The sequence below is a fragment of the Perca fluviatilis genome, chromosome 21, assembly GCF_010015445.1.
Source record: "Perca fluviatilis chromosome 21, GENO_Pfluv_1.0, whole genome shotgun sequence".
Taxonomy (NCBI): domain Eukaryota; kingdom Metazoa; phylum Chordata; class Actinopteri; order Perciformes; family Percidae; genus Perca; species Perca fluviatilis.
The window spans coordinates 31994627-32012353 of record NC_053132.1 but is presented as its reverse complement, the minus strand read 5'-3'; the positions used below and the strand labels follow the sequence as shown (position 1 = coordinate 32012353).

The 17727-nt window shown below is 39.9% G+C and overlaps 1 protein-coding gene across 1 annotated transcript in view; it reads right to left on the bottom strand.

Moving 5' to 3' along the window:
• The window catches only part of LOC120551524 (signal transducer and activator of transcription 5B-like), a 39166-nt gene that overhangs the window by 6455 nt on the left and 14984 nt on the right, over positions 1 to 17727 (bottom strand). Inside the window, exons 9-18 of the mRNA XM_039789006.1 lie at positions 15888 to 16067; positions 15233 to 15320; positions 13640 to 13762; positions 12674 to 12766; positions 9816 to 10022; positions 9155 to 9249; positions 8321 to 8463; positions 7180 to 7335; positions 7017 to 7068; positions 4349 to 4453 (exon numbers count right to left, since the gene is read on the bottom strand). Of these exons, the coding sequence (XP_039644940.1) occupies positions 4349 to 4453; positions 7017 to 7068; positions 7180 to 7335; positions 8321 to 8463; positions 9155 to 9249; positions 9816 to 10022; positions 12674 to 12766; positions 13640 to 13762; positions 15233 to 15320; positions 15888 to 16067 (1242 nt within the window). The remainder of the gene's footprint in view (positions 1 to 4348; positions 4454 to 7016; positions 7069 to 7179; positions 7336 to 8320; positions 8464 to 9154; positions 9250 to 9815; positions 10023 to 12673; positions 12767 to 13639; positions 13763 to 15232; positions 15321 to 15887; positions 16068 to 17727) is intronic.

Below are 17727 nucleotides of genomic sequence, written 5' to 3'. Positions count from 1 at the left end.
TATTAAAAGGCGTTCACCCAGGGCTTATTGAGCATGGATGTATAGTAGGGGTGGGAATCACCAGAGGCCTTACGATACGATATCATCACAATACTTATGTCACGATACGATATTATTGCGATTTCAAACATATTGCAATATTCTGCAATATATTGCAATTCATTACGTTTTTTCACATTTTTCCCAATTTCAAATTATGTCCCCCAAAAGGAAACTTTTTGTCAACATCTGTTTTATCTAAAAAGATAAAATTCTCGGTTTGTTCATCTCACTTCAATTGTATTGCTGCAAAATCAGATTGTCAAGCAGACAAACTGACCAACACATATATCATAAAAGATCGATACTTGGTGTCTGTGTATCGATACAGTATTGCCACAGAAAATATTGAGATACTATGCTGTATCGATTTTTTCCCCCACCCCTAATGTATAGTTTGTTTTGGGGTTTTACTAGGGCGGGCAATGTTGTAAATGTAAAAAAAAATAAAAATGAACGGTTTATTATTTGATTAATCTAAAAAAAATTAACGCTAACTAACATGGGTTAGTAGCTCAGTCCGTAGGGAGTTGGGTTGGGAACCGGAGGGTCGCCGGTTTAAGTCCCCGTGTGGACCAAAGTAAAAAGTGTGGATGGGTAGCTGGAGAGATACCAGTTCACCTCCTGGGCACTGCCATGGTGCTCTTGAGCAAGGCACCAAACCCCCCCCCCACCGCTCAGTACGCCTGTCATGCTGTAGAGACTGTTCCCTCTTTCTCGTCACATACATTATGGCAGTAGTTCCCAACCTTTTTTCCTTGGCCCCCCCCCCTACTCATGTCTAAGAAAAGCTCAAAGCAGATAAAGACTTGCACCCCCCCCTGTGATCTTTGCCGCCCCCCTGAGGGGTGCCCAGACCCCAGGTTGGGAACCACTGCATTATGGTCTACTTTTTGTTGCATTCATTTGAGTTGATGTTACTATGCAAAAAAATTACAGGTAAGTAACAGTTGTTGGTTACGGATATATACGTCTGCACTTCATATGGATGCCTCAACAAATTAAGATTATTATTGAACACTTGTTTAATAAATGTTAATGATTGAGATAATAAAACTGAAGGATTTGGTTCTTATAACCAGTTTGTCATGCATTTCTTTATTTCAACACTGCATGTTTACAAGTAATTCCTAGTATTTTAAATTTGCGATTAATCGTGATTAATCAGAGCCCATTACTGTGATTAACTTAATAAAACATTTTTATCGATTGACAGCACTAGTTTTTACATATTTTATGTGACTTATTGACAGGGAAGTGAACAGGAAGTGATGTCAGCAGAAAGGCAGCTCACACAATAGATAACCCAAACCTGATACAAGCAGGTGGGCCTTGTATGTATTGTAGTGTGTGTCTGTGTACCGTTCCACCGCTAGTGTGTGTGTGTGTGTGTGTGTGTGTGTGTGTGTGTGTGTGTGTGTGTGTGTGTGTGTGTGTGTGTGTGTGTGTGTGTGTGTGTGTGTGTGTGTGTGTGTGTGTGTGTGTGTGTGTGTGTGTGTGTGTGTGTGTTAGGGGTGGAACAGTACATGTATTGAACCAAAACGGTACGAGCGTTGGTACATGAATTTACACGGAGAATACACGGTATAAAAATAAATAAAACTTATTAACAAATTAATTAATGTAATGCAGAACTACTGGGGGAATACATATTGTAGCAGCGGACTTTAACAAGGCGTCCTTAAAGTCTGTACTCCCCAGCTTTTTTTCCAGCATGTAGATTGTGTTACTAGAGGGAAGAACACACTAGTCCATGTATACTCTAACATCAAGAAAGCATACAGAACTGCACCTCTCCCTGACCTGGGCCAGTCACTTCACATCCAACTACTGATACCAGCATAAGTCCCGGTCAGAAGGATTATACAGCCAAGTAGGACTATCAGAACCTGGCCTGACCCGGCCCTATCCCAGCTCCAAGACTGCTTCCAATAAGGACATGGTTGTGTGCAATGTGTTACAGAACAGAGCCCTTTGTTTATTGTTATGATTTCATCTTGCTTGTATGCTGCACAATTTACATTAGAGCAGAGGTGTACAACTGAATGTGTACTCAGAGTTCAATGTTCCTACACTAGTTCAATTAGTATTAGTATAGCAGTATTTTGTCTTTGAATTGTTTTTACTTGAATACTTAAATTTTAAAGAAAATAAATAAGCACTGTTTTCACTCAACATTGTGCCCATTATTATCATCAGTAACTCAGACTTTTAAAAACACATTTTTAAAGGATATCGTCTAATTATCGTTATTGTCAAAATATCGTGACATTATTTTTTGTCCATATCGCCCACCCCTAGCACGCACGCAAAAAGTCTCAGAAGTGAATTTAGTAATGCAACAGCAGATAAACAATGTATACAATTTTTGAGATTTGCGCGAACGAGATTTAAAAGACTAACTGACCTCAGATCAGTTAGTGGTTTTGGGGCGTTACAAAGATAAAAAGGTAGAGCCAAATAAGGAAGAAGTTGACGTCAACTTTTAGCTTTGTTCAGATTTGCCCGTTTTCAGAGGCAGTTTCAAATAGTGAGATTTGCAGAGGAAAGAGGTGTCAATGGGATTTAGAGGTTCTATGTATGTCCTAGTTACCCACCCAACTGTTGTTTTTCAACTATGACAAGGTAAAATCGGTTTTGCATTCTATCACCCCTTTAATAGCAAGAATACTTTCTTTTATCTTTTGTGGGGGAAGGTCTCGCCTAAGTAGAATTTTATTTTGATATTATTCTATGTAATTTGCACTTTCATAAATAAGAGATGCTGTATTTTCAGTTTTATAGCTGATTCTCTTATTTTGTTTACAAGTTCCAGATGGAGTCGGGAGATGATGTGGGGTACTTATTGTTTACAGTTTACATCTTATTTTACACACTTCAGGCTGAGACAGCTAGCTCAGGGGACAGACTGGATGACACTAGGTGGTACAGCCTGAGACAGCTAGCTCAGGGGACAGACTGGATGACACTAGGTGGTACAGCCTGAGACAGCTAGCTCAGGGGACAGACTGGAGAACACTAGGTGGTACAGCCTGAGACAGCTAGCTCAGGGGACAGACTGGAGGACACTAGGTGGTACAGCCGTAGACAGCGCCCGGGGACAGAAGTTGAAGACACTAGGGGATGGTACAGCCTGAGACAGCTCGCTCAGGGGACAGACGGAGGACACAAGGAAATGGTACAGCATAAGAAAGTGCAATGGAATTCAGTGGAGTGGAACGGAATGAACTGTAATATGAAAGCCAACTTTTTTTTTTTTTTTTTTTTTTTTTTTTTTTTTTTTTTTTTTTTTTTTTTTTTTTTTTTTTTTTTTTTTTTTTTTTTTTTTTTTTTTTGGATTTTTTTTTTTTTTTTTTTTTTTTTTTTTTTTTTTTTTTTTTTTTTTTTTTTTTTTTTTTTTTTTTTTTTTTTTTTTTTTTTTAGCCTGTATTGTTTAATGGGGGTTTGATTAAAGTGTGTTTTTTTTTTGTTAGTCACAGTGTTTATTTTTGTTTACCCCGATTGCCAAGATGTGGGAGAACAATTTTCAAAAGCCAAAAATCGTTTTCATTTTTCTTCTGTGTGATGACAACACATCTCTGAGATTCAATTTCCATTTAGTTTAGTCTTTATGGTCACATAACAATTTATACATTCATGTGACATCCCTGCAGCATACATATCCTAATAGCCCAGGTTGTCCTGAAAAAAACATAACTTGTGCATTACAGGGCTGAGGTTATACAAGCAATATTACACAAGGAAACCAGGCGACCCAAAGACCCCAGAGGGTTATTAACTGTGTCTGTCTGCTGTTTGCTGCTGAGCAGGGAGTATACAGTGGGGTTTCAGAGTTAGCTTTTTATCTCAAAACAGCTGCCCGCTGTAGCTGAAAGCAACGCTATAAGAGCGGTAAGAGTGAACCATAACAGTAAAGTTAAAGGCTGCGCAGCCAAACAATGAGCTGAAAGTCACAATAAAGCTCTGTAAAGTCAAGAGCTGCAGATTCGGGTGTTACTTCTCTGTAGGTTCATCACTATGAGACACCTTTCACATTGTCTTCCCAGTGTCATTTAATACATCATAAAAATATAGATTATAGCCGTTTTAAGTAGCAGCAGCAGCAATACCACAACAAAACAAATAAACTCCCTACAAGTAAAAGCCTTGCATTGAGAACTTAACTTCATCAAAAGTACACAAGCACTGTCATCAAAATGTACTTTAAGTATCAAAAGTACTCTTTTTGAAGGAATAATGCCCCCTTTGAGTGTGGTGTTTACAGGGTCTTATCTTTGGTAAATAAATATAAAAAAACAAGTGGGCTTACATAGAAGGGTAGACACCAAAGTTGTTGGGGTGGCTCACAGAGGGAGAAGCTGTTTGGTCCATGAACGTAGTTCCTCCACTGGGTTCAGGGTTCGGCGTGGTGAATCTACCAGAGACATATGCCACACATTACTTCAACAAATAATATGTCCATGATCACATCTTATAATGATGACACATTATACTAAGAAAAACTCATTTCTGATTGGCTTGCAGGTGTCCGTCAAAAATGTATATTGGGACACCTTTAATACAGTTGTGTTCAAAATTATTCAACCCCCCCAATGCTGTAAATGGTTTTAGGGAATTTAGTGTACATTTGTAATTGTATTCATAATGAAATCCTACAAGGACTTCTTAAAGAACCATATGCAACTAAAATGACATCAATTGGTTTTGTAATACAGTAGTAAATGTTTATTTTGTGAATTCTTCATTGACACAATTATTCAACCCCTTAAAGACTACCACTCTGAAGAACAGAGGTTCATTGAAGTGTTTTCAATCAGGTATTGAAAACACCTGTGGATGTCAGGGAGCAGCAATAAAGCCTAATAAGCACCAATTAGGCAGCTTTAAAATGACTGTGATACTCAGCTCCTTCTAGACATTTACTGGTGTGGTTACAAACATGGTGAAGTCAAGAGAATGGTCCAGGAAGACAAGAGAAGAGGTGATTACTCTTCACAGGAAGGGCAATGGCTATAAGAAGATTGCAAAGATGTTAAACATACCAAGAGACACCATAGGAAGCATCATTCGCAAATTCAAGGCAAAGGGCACTGTTGAAACGCTACCTGGTCGTGGTGGAAAGAAGATGCTGACTTCGACTGCTGTGCGCTCCACCTGAAGCGTAGAGTGGAGAAAAGTCCCCGTGTGACTGCTGAGGAACTGAGAAAAGATTTGTCGGATGTAGGTACTGAAGTTTCTGCTCAGACAATACGCCCCGCCCCCGCATAATGAAGGCCTCCATGCCAGAACTCCCAGGCGACACCCCTTGCTGTCTCCAAAGAATAAGAAAAGTCGACTGCAGTATGCCAAAAGTCATGTGGACAAACCACAGAAGTTTTGGGATAGTGTTCTGTGGACTGATGAAACAAAATTAGAACTGTTTGGGCCCATGGATCAAGCGCTATGTTTGGAGGAGGAAGAACAAGGCCGCAGAAGAAAAGAACACCTTTCCTACTGTGAAGCATGGCGGGGGTCAATCATGCTTTGGGGCTGTTTTGCTTCTGCAGGTACTGCGCTTCGCGTATGCAAAGTTACCATGAATTCTCTTCAGTACCAGGGGATATTGGATGACAATGTGATGCAGTCCGTCACAAACCTGAGGCTTGGGAGACGTTGGACCTTTCAACAGGACAATGATCCCAAGCATACCTCCAAGTCCACTAGAGCATGGTTGCAGATTAAAGGCTGGAACATTTTGAAGTGGCCATCGCAGTCAGCAGACTTAAATCCGATTGAGAACCTCTGGTGGGACTTAAAGAAAGCAGTTGCAGCGCAAAGCCCTAAGAATGTGACTGAACTGGAGGCTTTTGCCCATGATGAATGGGCGAAGATACCCGTAGATCGCTGCAAGACACTTGTGTCAAGCTATGCTTCACGTTTAAAAGCTGTTATAACTGTAAAAGGATGTTGTACTAAGTACTAAGATTGAATGTCACCTGGGGGTTGAATAAAACTGATAATAATGTGAGCACAGAAAAGACATTTGTGGTTATTTCATTATGACTGTTATGTTATATTTGTCTGACCTACACGTGCCTCTTTGATTTAATTGTAAGCAGGATGACTGAATGATCAAAATCAATGTCAAACCGGCCAAAACAATCAATTTCAGTGGGGGTTGAATCATTTTGAACACAACTCTACATACATTAAATGGCATTTAACCATAACAACAATACTTCTAGTATTATTCACACCATCCTACGAGTTGACTCTTACAGGTTCTACAGACCTAATTATGGGTTCAACTGACTACAAACAACCATCTAAAAATAATTATTCAAAGCTACGGGACAGTCAAAATCGCAAATTAGTAACTAGTGTTAACTGTGCTGTTGGGTCTTTTCCTGTTAATTGGCCCCATGTTTTTATATTCTTTATAAACAACATAATTCATCAAAACTTTTGGACACATTGTGCAGTTACCCAAACCCAAATTGAAATGTATACAGTGCATGCAGCAAAGGAGTGCGGGTCGGACTCAAACCCACGGCCGCTGCCAAGGACTCAGCCTGCATGGGGAGCACACTCTAGTGGGTGAGCTAGACGTCAACCTAGCATGAATGTTTTTGTAGCCTTCCCCAGATCTATGTCTCAGCACACTGTCTCTGAGCTCTGCAGGGAGTTCCTTCCACCTCACGGCTTGGTTTTGGCTCTGATATGCATTGTCATCTGTGAGAACTTATATACAGTAGACAGGTGTGTCATGTCCAATCAATTGAATTCATCACAGTTGGACTCCACTCAGGGTGTAGAAACATCTCAAAGATGATCAAGAGAAATTAATAGTTTCTGAATGCATTGTTTATCTGCCCTCAGTGATTGTGATGGATGTGTGCTGCATCATCTTTTTGGGATTCAAATGCCAAATCCACATTAGACTTCAGAAGTGATTTAGGTTTCCTGTGGCAGTTTTAGAAAATAGAAAAATGACTTACTCTGGCACAACTTGTTTGATCTGTGGTTTGACATATCCATCCACTGCTTTTGCTGCAAGAGAGACACACTGCATTAAAAAACAACCAAAAACACACATTGCGGAATCATTTCAACTTTAATTTAGTGTTGATCTGAATACAAACAAACGTTTTAGATACATACAGAGTGGAGGGGTGTAGTACTTGGCAAAAACCTCGTCTTTGGGCCGGTCAGGGTAGAGAAATAGAAGGTGGTTCAGGTCACTGATGCGGTCAGCCAGGGAACGAATGGAGAAGTCCTTGGTTGTATAAGGCAACAGATTCCAGACCAGCCTCTCACCTAGCCAAAGACAGAAACAACCAACCATTACAGTCACTGTATTTACCAAGGCATAACATAATACTGTAGCAGAGATTAAGATGACTTATATACAACCTTTGTCAGATATAAGCACACGAGTGGAATTAAGGGCCGATATTAACAGTATAAAACTGAACCTGGAGCTAACAAAATGAATGCTGCATTTCAGCAGAACAAAACATTTTCTAAGCGTTTCATTCAGTTAGAGGAAACTGAAGAAGGAATAATTATTTAGAAGGAATTACCCTAAGATTCACACTCGGTGTAAGAGAGCCTTAAAGTGCTCATATTATGCTTTCCCCCTTTCCTTTATTATGTTACATATCTTTTTTTGTGCACGTTATAAGTTTACAAAGTGAAAAAGTCCAAAGCCCCCCAAAGGGACTTACCATCTCCAACAGAAAACACTGTTCACAAACTGCTCCAAACAGCTCTATTGTAGTCCAGCCTTTACTTCAGAGACAAACGTGGTCACTTTGGAACACACGTTATAATGCTCGCCTAGCTGCTAGCATGGCACGCCCTCATACTCTGCTTCTGACTGGCTAGTAGTCCTTACCTAGCTACTGTCAGGGCACGCCCTCATACTCTGCTTCTGACTGGCTAGTAGTCCTTACCTAGCTACTGTCAGGGCACGCCCTCATACTCTGCTTCTGACTGGCTAGTAGTCCTTACCTAGGTACTGTCAGGACACGCCCTCATACTCTGCGTCTGACTGGCTAGTAGTCCTTACCTAGGTACTGAGCATGTGCGACTCCCAACAAAGATGGAACAGAAGTGCGATGCCTCACTTTGTAGCTAAAACAGAGAGCTCAACACACAGGGTGAAAAGAGGAGCTGCAGCAATGTGCAGTACAACAAAAATATGGTGTTTTCTGAAAATTAAACCAAATAAATCTATTCTGGTACAACCTCTAAATACGATTATGAACCTGAGCACTTTAAAAGCACAGCAGTTTGGTACCTGCTTTGTTCGGGTTCTCAGCCACCCAGGCGATGGTGATGCCTCCAATCTCAGAGTCGCTGAATCGCAGCAGGAAGGTGCCGTTGGGTTTGGACAGCAGCATGTCCTGTGCCTGCTGCTTGTTTACAAAGCCCAGGATGGCGCTAGAAACACACATATTCGCACAAAAACATAAAGTTGAACTTTTTTTGTGTTAAGAACCCATTCCTTGAAGTTGATACAAACATGAGACTTCCTGTTTAATACATTCAAATAAAGCTTTACTAATAAGCCTCCCTTTTCTAACCAGAGAAACTATATAAAAAATATATAGTCTTCTGTTGAAAGAGGCAGTAACATTTAAGAATAGTTCCAACTATTGCTTTATAGTTAAATTTGTTTTTATTTCAACGTTAATTGGATTTTTTTGAATTAAAGGGGAACTGCTCCAATTTCACACATCAAAGTGTGTTTACAGTTTATAGTTAGATGCAGTACTACTGCATCCACACGATATGTAGTGGCCATGGGCAAGTAATCACTCTATATTTTGGTTTATGTAACGAAATATGGGGTGGGTCGCCAGCCACCACAACAATAGAGGCTGCAGACTTTTACGTTTTTACCCTTTAGACGGGAACGCAACGGTGGAGCATTTTTAAGATTTCCACTCTGGAGGGTGGTTTCACTTTTTTTGCGTTTTTAAGCCCCCAAAACGCTGTCGGCGTCTAAACGAAAGACACAGCTCATAAAATATTTTTACGTTTTCACCTGTTAGGGTTCTCGTGTAAACAGGGCCTTAGCTATCAACATAAAACAGTTCCACGCAAAAAAAAAGTCAGCTTAAGTCATTACCCATCATTCCAGTGAGGCTTGAGATGTTTCTTCATGAGTTCTACGACTCCATCAAACCACTGCCAGAAGGTAAAGTTGCGTCCAGGTAAGCTCTCCTACAAATTAAACATACTCCATCAGTATGTTAACATGCACACAAGACGCCAAGGTTACGCTGGTTACTCTAATGCTTTTTCTGTGTTTATGTGTGTAACAACCTGATTCACACCACTCATTGTGTATTTCCAGTTATGGTGTATTTTTCTCTCATCTTAAATATGTGGGTTATTGATAAGATGCATAACTTTTATTTGGTTTATGTCAATGTGCATTAGACTTATTGGAATGATTTGTGCATCTATAATAAGATTTATCATTCAACTACTCTGTTCAGACAATTATTTACAATTAATAATATATATACTTTTGTATTTATATTATACAATGAGATGTCTCTTTCACCGTTTTACCAAGTATTGGAGTTTAAAGGGGTGTAACACTTTAATTACTGCACGGCAAGTGTTTTTTCATATTATGTTATGGTGAGAGGGTTACATGTGTGTGTATCAGAGCATTTGGAATGAGAAGGACATGCTCTGTAAGAGCACATTTTTCTTACACTGCAAATCTGTCAGAATTTTACATTCAGCTGTTGAGCTGTGGAAAAACAAGGTGGCCTCACCCGGTTGAACTGGGCCCAGGATATAGTCATGTTGCGAAAGTCCTCAGGGTTGTTGCTGCTGCTTGTGAAAGCTTTCTGTGCCAGGAAGACCATGTTATCCTCTGAGAGGCCACGCCCACTGTGCATCTCTGCCTTGTACTTCATATCGAGGGCCTCACACAGCTGGGGCCACTGCACCTTGTCTGGCACAATGAACGGCACCCTGCCCTAAGGAGACAAGGAAGAGTGGAAAACATGGTGGTGGTGGTGGTGGTGGGGGAGATTCAGATCCTCACTTTTCTTTTCAGTTGTCTCTCACCATATTAACATTGTTGTTTTGACAAAATATGGGGAAATAACACTGAGCAGCTCATTGAGAGTAATGCAATATGTTCAAGTTAGTGTGATGTCAGGGGTGTTGAAATTAATTAGAGATGTTCCGATACTGCCTAAAACGCTGGTATCGGTATCGGGAAGTGCTGGAGTTTATGCACCGATCCGATACCACGTAATAAAGCCCTAAAGAAAATCTACGTTAAAAGTAGTTTATTTATGTTCTTTTCCCGTTATAACTGACTGTCATACTGGAGAATAAAAGAAAGTTCTGTGGCATTCATTGTTTGTGTTTGTTCATGTTTCACAAAGAGTTTAACCTGAACCAGACAGACAACAAAGATAGAAATAATATCACATCCATACAGGGATAGTAGTATACAGTTGTTAAAACATAATAAAATATTTGACACACTGTTATCAGATCGGTACTCTGTATCGGCCAATACGCAAGTTCAGGTATCGGAATCTGTAAGCAAAAAATGGTATCGGGCCATCTCTAAAATTAATCATTGCATTGATGCATCGCGATGCGGACGTGGACCATATATATATCTGACTGCTTGAATTTGTTGATGAAAACCATGTGCAGCAATAAATAATAATATTGAGGAGGTGATGCATTGGGATATTGAATCGGATCGTTGACAGGATAATCGTAATCAAATCAAAAGACCAGTGAAGATTCACACCCCTACATGATGTTATTCTATGTTTCTTATTGTCAACAAATCCCATGAAAAGACCAAAACCAACAATATGTTACTCACACTCGCTATGATTGACACTAGAACTGCCAAACCCGACGCGCCTCTTCATCTTTATGTTAGCGCTGAAGGGCAATTAACGCATCATCAGTCTCCATCTCTATTGTGCAGCGTTTCCATCTCTATAGCAGCAAAGACATCTATCAATACACAACCCACACAAACCATACACAGCCAGGTAGCTTATAAACTATTGGAAAGGGAATCCGGCTACAATAGTCATGATTGGCGTATTGATAGCCAATGACCGCTTGTTCTACTTCAGCTGTGAAGAGACATTGCGCATTGGCCTTCCACACTGGGAGAACTTGCTGTACTTCATAGGCTGTCCCAGGGCTTAAAACTAAATAGAAAAAGGTGGGAATACTTTCATTTTGTAGGCGTAACCGAAAACAAACATACCCAACAACACTTTACAGAAAGAAGACAAAGTATTCTTTTACATGGAACAAGTTCTTTTACTGTTTGATGAACAAAGTCATAGTCAGCGATGGAATCAACACAACAATATTTACAACTTAGTTTACTTTTTATGAAAAACTGAATGGACCCATGTTCATCGTTTTCGGACAGCTCAAAAGGTAGGGAATCGCGACCGCTCGTCTCTTTTGATTATTATTCCGGTAATTTGAATAAATCATGCTTTAGTGCAAACGACTTCCGTAAAATGCACTGAACGATCCCGGAGAATCTAACAATCTAACAATGTGTAGCATGTCCATACTGACTAAAGTTTTAAACATTTGTATTTTAATGCACAATGCAAAGCCGATACAAACCTGTCTATCTGGGTCGCCAGGGACCTGGTTTTTAACAGTATTTATAGGTGATTATAAGTTCATGTGAATTAATATTGGCATGAAAATTAGTTTTAATTATGGTTTGTTTCAGTGTTTTGTGTCCGTGCCATTGTAGGATTAATACAGGATTTTGAATCTTGAATTAATTGTCTCAATGCACCATCATGCAAATGCATCAATTATGCTGCTAAAATGAGGCGGAGGAAAGTGTCAACGTTAATTGTCTTTTCTCCTGGTAACAAAAGTTTTTTTTGTGTGAAAAATAACACCAAAACCCATCTGTATCCATTATTATGACAATATAGGCATTTGCAGAACAGGTACAGTATTAAGGGAAGTCAGGAGGGAAACATATTTTACACAAAGACGGAATAATTCAAATTTCTTAACCACTATGTTAAATGGTGTGGGCTAGGGCAGCTCTACTGTTAATCAGTCGACAGAAAATTAATCAACAACTATTTTGATAATCAAATAATCATTTTAGTCCTTTTTCTTTTTTTTTTAGAGAAAAAGTTTCCAAACCTTTGTAGAGACTATTTTCAGTTAATTTCAGATTAATCAACATATGTTCTAGTGACTATTTGGGGCAGCAGGACGGTTTGTGTGGGATTGAGTCAAAATAAACTACAGTGTGTGTGTTCATGGTAATGAAGGAACATGTCACCAAGTACAGTGTAGCTAATTTATGTGTTTTTAGAAGTTTTTGGAGAACAATGGAAAAGAGGAATAATATCAGGCTTTGACACACACACACAGTAGATACATTCAATGTTGGTTTGCGTCTGTATGTGGGATTTGTTGAAAATATAAAATAACCTAAAATGCCCTTCAAATGTATATTATGCTAACTAAAACCTGAGAGGCTGACACTTTGTATGATGTTATGGAGAAACTACTACTTGGTACAGTCACCTGACATGGTAAAGTATTAAAAGGCCATTTTGGAAAACAGGCCATCCATGAGCAGTCAACTCACCGGCTCAGCAAAGGCGTTGTCCCACAGGACAGTGGCTGTGGCGTTGTTGTCCTGACTGCCGTGGACGATCACTACCACAGGCAGTGATAAGGTCTGCAGGTTACAGACACGACAAGAGGTTAAAGTTCTGGATTTATTCAAGCTAATCAATCCTAATACATGCTTTAATATCAGTCTTGGACAAAGCCACTAAAACTCTAGTTGGCATTCAATCAAAAGGAGACCCAAGACAGTGGAGATGAATTCAGTAGCAGATGGCCGAGGAGTAACAATAATAATACTTTTTATCTATAGTGCTTTTCATACTACTCAATGACACTTTACAGAGTTAAAAAAAAAAACACAACACACAAAAAATATATAACATAACATTGATCAAACATTAAAAGCAGTTCTAAAAAGGTGAGAAGAGGAAGTTGAGCTGCCACGGAGAACCTAGCTGCTGATATGGGGGATGTACATAGAAAATGATAAGGGGGTTGGCTGTTGTTTGTGTGGCTTTTTTGCCTTTCATTGATAGGACAGCTGTAGACAGGAAAAGGGGTAGAGAGGGGGGACGACTTGCAGCAAAGGGCCACGGGTTGGGGCGCCAGGGTAGCACACCTGGTAGAGCGTGCGCCCTATGTCCAGAGGCTCAGTCGTCGCCACAGTGGCTGCAGGTTAAATTCGGACCAGCGGCCCTTTGCTGCATGTCATTCCACCTCTCTCTCCCCTTTCACATCTATCATTTATTACATCATTTATTTTATAGCTGTCCTATCAAATAAAGGCCTAAAATTTCAACCACAAAAAAATATCTTTAAAATAAATAAAAAAGGGCCACGGTGGTAAGGACTAAGCCTTGGTACATGGGGCGCACGCTCAACCAAGTGAGATACCAGGGCCTTTAAGCTTTGACCATTTGAGAACCAGTGCTTTTTAGGTGCTACTTACAAATATAAAAAGGTAAAATGTTCCATCTCTTACTTTGACATGGAAGACCAGCTCGTTGCCCCCGACGCTGAACTGCGATTCAAACAGAACTGTGAACTTTTCCTCCGTCACTGACTCTGCACCTCGACGGTCCGAACGCTTGATCCGCTTCAGTGACTGTGTGAAGACATGGGAGGAGATTAGAGGCATATTCTCTCATGTTTTACCTTTACATTTTATAATCAGGGTTGCCAAATATTCGGGCCAATACGGTAGATTTCATCTCTGTGCGATAACTCAATCTGGAACATATATGGAGTATATTACATGACTACTCGATCTATGAAAAACATGAGTGAATGAATCAATATCCCTAGGCTAAAGCCTGCCAAAGGATGTTTGATTGAGGCAGCGGAAAATAAAATTGGAGTAATCAAACTAAATATTATTAATTTGATATGATTAAGCAAGATTAAACTACCTTAAAAATCGAAGTTGGGATAGAACATTTCTTCCACAAGATAGAAATCTTAGATTTGGCAATACCTGTTCAGAAATATGTTGAGGGCCAACAATAAAAATATATGTCTATGCCATTTTGACAGAAGAAAATAATTTGCCATCCAGTTTTTAGCATCAACTGATAGATGACCTGTAGTGTAAGCAGCCCGCCAAAAACAGTAGGCTTTATTGGAAGGTATAACTAGGTGTAGTCTGTATAAAAATAAAATGAGGTAAAAAAAAAAAAGAAAGAAAGATAAAGGACCCAGAATTGATGCCTGACGCACTCCAAGACAAATTTTAGTCTGGTTATTGGACCAATAGCTCAAATTTTACCTCACAAAACTACATGGGGTTTCTAACCAAATAATGTAAAAATATTGTTGCATGTAAAACAATTATCATACCTGCAAACTCAGAAGGGCTGAAAAAGGTGACACCTCTTTAGAAGAAAATACCTAAACAGTGCCTGAACTGATATATTTTTTTAAATGAAAAAAAAAAACGGCTTGTTTATTCTAAGGCCACAGGGTCAAAATTAAATGATTTATTAAAAATTTAATAATAACTTATAATAATAACTTATTTCACAAGTAAATTCCTGTTAAACGACAAAAACAACCACTGGATGGGAAAAGGGCATTTTACAATAACTTTGAATGCAGCACGAGGCTGGAGAGGCGAGGCTGAGTCTGTGTTTTTTTGTTTTTAGACAACAGAAGCTACAGACTGTCTACAGTGAAATACAGACACACTTTACACTGTTTATCTGTCAGCATTTTAACAGTGTTTAATCCAGCTGCTTGCTAACGGTACCTGCTGCCAAGTGTAGTGTTAATTAGCGTCACGTGCAGCGATGTTTCAGTTGTCTCTCTCATCAGAGAGATGTGCAGGCATTTAAGTGGCACCGAAAGCCGCGTTGCTATTCGGTCCGGTAGATAACGGTCGTTAAGGCACCGGTGCCGTATTAGCATTCACATTGAACTAACATTGTGTTGTATCACGTATCACCAAAGATGTTTTATTGTGAAGAAGACTGCAGTAGGTTTTTGAAACTCACGTTTATGAGAAATTGTACATTACTATATACGTACAAAACAGTTAAACAATAATATATCAATCTTACACTTGAACAGTAGAGCTTACCATGTTTCTGAAGTGTGCACTGAGGGTGCCAGTGGCCTGGTGATACTCCATTACACAGTTGTTGTTCAGGATTTCTCCACTGCTTTCACTACCAAGGCAGAAGAAAGCAGTTAAAAAGGATTAACACATTCTTAGTGGGCAGCTGTGGCTCAGGTGGTAAAGCGGTGGCCTACCAATCGGAAGATTGGTGGTTCCATACCTGACCCTGCAGTCCCATGCCGAAGTGTCCTTGGGCAAGACACTGAACCCCAAAATGCTCACGATGCTGTGCCATCGGAGTGTATGAATGTGTGTGAATGTTTATCCGATGAGCAGGTGGCACCTTGTACAGCAGCCTCGCCACAGTGTATGAATGTGTGTGAATGGTTCCTGTACTATGTTAAAGCACTTTGAGTAGACGTTAAGACTAGAAGCGCTATATAAATACATTCCATTACATTACATAGTGACTGTAGCTGTCAGCTGTTAATCTCACATAATGACTTAACCACCATGAAACAATTTCTATTTGTTTGGTAACTGAAATTTAATGAATAAATTAATTAACATCCAACATGTTCCTGCTTTAATCATTATTTTAGCTTTGTATCAACAAAGAGTCCATAATGTGCATTCATCATTATTACAAGTATGCATGCTAGCATGTGCCCCTCACCTGTGTGTGCTCTTATTCTTCAGCAGAGCTTTGGCCTGCTGCTCGCTTACAATGACAGCCTTGACCTGAGGTGGATTCATGTGGACGTTGAGCTTCCCGCCCACCAGAAGGCGCACTGTGGCTGCAAACTTGGTCTGGGTCTTTAACACCTGGGGCGGCTGCTTTTCAATTATGAAGGTACTGAAGAGAAGAGGGGACAATGACATGATGGGTTGGTCAACATTTTGTTGATTTGAGTTATCCAAAGTAGGGATGCACTGATCCGACTTCATCAGTCCTGATACCAATACCTGGGCTTTGGGTATCCAATGAAAGCATTAATTGATAAGGTGTATGCCTCACTGTGTGGAAGTGTTTCTTTTATGTGTAAGTCTTTGGTGGAATTTCCAGATTATGAACTCATGCTATGTAAATTGAGACAGTGGTACCCAAGTCTCATTTAGGCCTGTGGCCAACATAAAGTAACCTCATAACCGTTCCAGGCAGAGAAGTAGTTCAACTCTGTGTCTCTACAGATTCAGAGAATCAATGTGGCAGCATGATGAGGGGATGTTTTGTTTCAGACTGTCTCCTTTTGGAGGTCAGTGGCCTGCCACACTTTTGCATCCTTCCCAAAAAGAGAGGGAAGCTGAACTAGGCATCTATGTTGACGGCCCATGCAATAACTTTGTTTGCCTTAAAGGTTCAGCTAAACTTAACCCTTGTGTTGTCTTCCCGTCAACCTTGAGAAAAAACACTGCTTTTTTTCAGATTTTGCTTTTTCCAATGTTTTAAATTGTAAAATTTTTCTTCTACACATTTTCAGCGCTTATTTCTATGTCCCATATTTTCTGATATAAAACAAAAATTGAAAACGGGTCAATGTGACCCGAAGTCAACACCAGGGTTAACACCTCCAGCAGGAGTTTGAATACACCTTCAGGAGGACAGGAACTTCAGAAGTTAGGATGACACCTACACTGTACTGTGTAATCCTAAACTCTCCTCAATTGAGTGTTCATTTAATGCTTCTGTGTAATTCATCAAAGTCTCCCGAACTTTCTTCACATAAGTGAAATGAGTTGTGCTGCTCCAGAGTACACATGGCGCATTAACTGGTCCACAAGTGTAACCGTTCTTTGTTTGTTTACATTCTGTAACTCCCAGGGAAGGCAAAATGTTGTCACGCTGGTGACTTCAGGGAAGCAAGAGGATTTTCCAGTTCTGTTGTTTCTCCGTCATCTCCGACTCCGGCAGTGGCCATGGTGTCTGGAAAAGTGCAGCTGCAGGCTACCGGTAAGATAACATTACCATGTGTCTTTAGCTACATGCTACCTGCTGGTAAGCTATGCTGGGTCGTCTGTGTGTTGTTGGTGGTTTTTGTCGGATGGATTCAAGTAGGTGTGGATGGAGAAAACAAAATTGATACCAGAATGGATATCCCTAATCCAAAGGCAGTGATATTGATGCATGTACATTAGCTCAGTGTATGGATATAGTTTAGTAAGGGGTGTAAAGATTCACTGATACAAATCGGTGTCCGTCTGTATTATCACAGATACGACTACATTAGGGGTGGGCGATATATATCGTCATTGTTGTGTTAACGATGTGCAAATTGACATTATCGAGTATTTAAATTACTTAGAAAAAAACACTTCAAAACACGCATTGGAACCGACTGGAATGCTACACATTCACTCATGTCAACAAAGATGGCGGCGCGCTATTGTGCAGCGGCTACTAGCTCTCCTGTCGGTGTATATTTATACAAGTACAGCCACACTGAACTAATCAGTATAGGACTACGATACAACACAGCTGTTACGAGAGCCTTCCAGGCGGCTCATAAAATCCCGGA